The following is a 4,409-nucleotide window of genomic DNA, read 5'->3' as shown; positions in this document are numbered from 1 at the left end:
AAAAATAACCGGAATTACAACACAGTATTTATACGTTTTGTAATTACAGAATGTGCCACTAGACATTGTAGCTTGTGATTTCCTAGCCAATGTCAGGAGTGACGTCAGCCTGTAAGTGGTTCCTGCTTAGTGCTGCATTGTGTGTCTTCCTACTCATGGTGTCCTGTGATTATTGTGATGTATGACCACAAGGAATAAGGGGATGTCTGAAATAGTTTTTGTTGGTAACAATTTACGGCCGAGACTACAGTTATCCGTCAGTAAGCACTTTAGAATAATTCTTTGTGTAAATCACACGTTTAGGATGCTTTTCTTCTTTCGAAAATGGCAATATATCAATTGAATACATGTTTTCTTCGAGAAGTATCTGATTTCTTTTTCCGTTAACAAATATATAAGGAGCAGTCAATAAATAATGAGGCAGAAGATATTGCACAAAAAGTATGTCATTTAGAAATATGGGGACAAGCCAGACAAGTGGTTTGGAAAACTATTCTCCCGTTTCACTCATTAAAAGGCGTTACGTGTCCAGTAAGGAATAAGAAACGATGATAACCGAACAGTAGCCGTGTCATCATTTCTTGTTTAAACCTAGGCGTAATGGAGGCGTCGAAAGAAGAGCAGCAGGATTTTGTGTGCTCTTAGATAGCGGAAGGTGTCTTAGGTGAAATCCATCGTCGAATGAAAAGAATGATCAAGTCAACCATTAGAGGTGCAAGCCAACACACTTTAGTGCCCGTCCAAAGTCCGGCTAAATAGCGAGGGTTAATGTCAGAAAGGGCTTCCGGTGGGGTAAAAATAATTATAGCATACTTTAATCTTGCTTCGGAAAATGCTAGGGCATTTCCCGTAAGGGACACACAATGGTCCGTTGTGAGAAATGAGCGAAAGATACCGAGTAATGAGCGATCTCTATTAAAGAAGATAGTCCAGATATCATTCGGAACCTAAAATGTGGGGACAATTACTGGAAAAGAAAACAAATGGCAAAATACATCTAATGGCAAAAAGAATGGCTAAGTGGAACCATTATGTTCGAAAATAAAGTGGAGAGAAAATAAAGCGAAGAACTTAGGAAGTGGATATAAACTACCGTATAGTGAAACAAATCAACAAGGCAGAAATGAGATACGAATCGTCCTGAGTAGTGAATTAAGTCGACATGTAGTTGGTGTAAATAGGAGGAGTGATAGAACAATAAGTGTCACATTGTATCTTGAAGAAATGTTTAATATCCGCAAGTTGGATGCGAAGAGAAAGAAAAGGACACTCTCTCGGATGATTTGGAAAGAAAGTTAATTAATATATCAACGGAAGAAAGAGAATTCTGGGTGGATGCCTGAACGTACATATTGGTAATAGAGTAGGAGTTATATATTCAAGGTTTCAGAAAGGTTGGAATGTCAGAGAAATTAATAGAGAATTGGAAAAAATATTAAATTCTGCAGTGGCATTTGATTATGCTATATGTAACTCGTTCTTCTAAACGAATACAAAGCAGTTAGTTACATATAAAATTGGAACAAGGAAGAGCGAAATAAATTTTCTTTCCTGCAGAAAGCAACACTCGAAAGAAAATGAGAGAAAATGCAAAAATGAGAGAAAACTTTTACGGATAATCAGGGCATGGCACAAACAATAAAATATTTCTCTCAACACTGTGCAAACAAGATACGAAAAAGGAGAAGTACTACAAGAAGAACATAAAACCAAAAGATCATTGGAAAACTACTATAGAAAGCTGTTAAATGAAGAAAAGTTAGAGAGAAATCATGGAGAACGGTGCATCAAAGCAAGGAGTTACAGATAGCATAAAGAAATAAGTAATAACGGTAGCATAATGAAAAATAGACAAAACAACTGGGCCGGATGAAACACATGTGGAGTATGGAAATGCTTCGGCGAAGAAGGAATAGATCTATTGGTAAATCTGATGCAAGAGTTATTTGCCGATGAAAGAATATCCAAAGAATGAAGAGATAATAAAATAATAATAATTTTAAGGAGAAGAATGATATCCAAGATAGCAATAATTATAGAGCTAATGTTTCATACAATGAAGATTTTGGAAAAAATCATTGAGAAACAATTTCGCAAGGAGACATCAATAGGGGAGGAATGATTCGAATTTCGGATTCATGCCAGGTCGGGGAACAACAGATGCCATTTTTGCAATTAAATAAATGATGGGAAAATATTAAGAAAAGAAGAAATAGATATATATGCAGTGTTTATCGACCTGGAGAAAGCTTATGATATAGTATCATGTCAAATGATCCGAAGACTCATCAGAAGTAGCGTACCAGGAAAAAAATGATCGCCTCGCCCTTGATATATATGAAGACGCTAGAACAAAAATCAAGGGCAGCGTAATCTACACGGATTGGATACCTGTCAATCGAATTATATCAAGGATCTTCCTTCAGCCCATACATATTAAATCTGTTTAAGGATGTCCTATGTGAAAAGTATTAAAGACACACCACATTATTGTATGCCGTTTGTAGTAGATGATATTGTTTTGTATAATACCAAGCGAAAAGAGTTAGAAGAGAAACTAGAAAAGCGGAGAAGACTTTGGGGAACAGGATTAGAAATTAGTAGGAAGAAAACTCAATATATGAACTTTGGAGGAGATAGAGAAGATACCGTACTGATGGAAGGACAGAGCATAAAGGAAGTATATACATTTAAGTACTTAGATTCCATGGTGAATAAGCATGGGAATTTAGATGCGGAAATAGAGCACAGAATTAAGGTGGGATGGATAAAATGGTAGATCTTAGGTTTCTTTGTGGTCAAAGAGTAACTGTCAAGGAAAAGGAAGAGCCTACAAGACCGTAATGAAATCTGCATGCTGTACGAAGTGCAAACTTGGGAAATCAAGAAGACACAAGAGAAGAAACTAGACGTGGGCAAATGGGCAAAATAAAAATGCTCAGATGGGTGTATGGTGTTATTAGATTTGGTCAGGAACGAAAGAATATAAGAGAGCGTTATGTTGAATGACGTGTCAAAGGAATTATGAGAGAAGATTAAAAATAGTATCGCCATGTTATGAGAAAAATGGTAATTATTTTGCAAGAGTATGGAGACGAGGGAAGTTGAAGGCTAAAGAGGAAGAGGAAGACGAAAAAGATGGACAAACTATGTGACTACCTACTTGGAAGAAAAGAGGTTAATAGTACCTTATGTTTGGGACCGAGCAAGATGGCTGCGAATCATAAAATATGTCAACCCCGTATAACTGGGAAAAGAGAGTAAAAGAAGAAAGAAGGCTGTATGTCACCGTCAAAACAAGATGCGATGGACAACCTGTCCGTAATCCCGGAAAAGGCGTTACAACGCTGAATACACAATGAATAAAATACGGATATTTTTTCAACAAACCTCGTACCTGCCTCTACCTAGTAATCCTGAAATAAAAAGTCATTGAAAAAATTTTACAGGCTATTAAGACGATAGTCAAAAGACTACTGAACAAATTTGCCAGGGAGTGCCTGCCAGCGAATTCTATAAGATTTTGGAATTATACGGGAGTCAGTCACAGTTGGGTCCTGATGCTCATACAGGCACAGAAAGAGCTCAATTTGTGGGAAATTTTCAGTTGAACCGGGAAACACTTTCAAACTTGTGATTTATTCAAAGAATTCTGCTTACTGGATAGCAAAGCTCAGCTGCAGTTTTCTCCAACAAAAAGTAAAATTTCAATCACTCTCTTCACTACTCGTAACCATAGATAATAATAATCACAGGGCGCTATAAGCAGGAACACATACAAAGCAGTACCAAAGATAAACAATTCCAGCTCCACACAGATGACGCCACTTCGCTAGTGACGTGCGTTCCATAACTATAAAACGCGTACAAGTTGTGTTGCAATTCTGGATAGTTTGAGTATTCCCTCTTACTTGCGATGAAAAGAGCTAGAGTGCGCGTAATTGGAAATATCAGTGCTATATATTTGTGTAAATGAATGTTTAAAAAAAGATCCGTGTGGCTCAGTGGTAGAACGCTCACCTCATGTGCAGGGGTACCTAGTTCAATTCCAAATCCTACCATATAAGTGTTGTGGTAGATACATACCGTGCGCATGGATTTCTGGGGTTGTTTCCGTTTTCAGTCATTTTCGCGATTCCAACGTTATCATCCGTCTCATCATCACCATCTCCCTTAGCCTCGGTGCATGATTATGGGATGTTAAACTAAAAAGAATATAATAAATAAATAAATAAACTGTAGAAAACGTGTCTCTGTATGAATAATATTTTCGTGTGTTTGGTACGAGAGACTCCGGTTCTGTTATCGGTGGGAGATCATGTGGTTCCGATTCTTTGTTAACCTATAGACCCACATTTCATATGGTGTCAGTCATTTAAAGAAAGAAAGAAAAGAAAAAATGACAACAA

At 37.2% G+C, this 4,409-nt stretch overlaps 1 protein-coding gene across 1 annotated transcript; it reads left to right on the top strand.

The window, feature by feature from the left end:
- Positions 1–2,452: 2,452 nt before the first annotated feature.
- On the top strand, positions 2,453–2,779 carry LOC145692430 (uncharacterized). The gene has a single exon (XM_081767739.1). The coding sequence runs from the start codon at positions 2,453–2,455 to the stop codon at positions 2,777–2,779; it is 327 nt and encodes a 108-aa protein (XP_081623865.1).
- The last annotated feature ends 1,630 nt before the right edge of the window (positions 2,780–4,409 follow it).

This window comes from Thermobia domestica, chromosome 8 (assembly GCF_964235325.1).
Source record: "Thermobia domestica chromosome 8, izTheDome1.hap1.1, whole genome shotgun sequence".
NCBI lineage: Eukaryota > Metazoa > Arthropoda > Insecta > Zygentoma > Lepismatidae > Thermobia > Thermobia domestica.
This window is presented reverse-complemented; position numbering and strand designations above follow the sequence as displayed.

Bases quoted from the DNA above. Each gene is read 5' to 3' on its own strand.
- LOC145692430 (XM_081767739.1), top strand. From the start codon at position 2,453: ATGTCCTATGTGAAAAGTATTAAAGACACACCACATTATTGTATGCCG.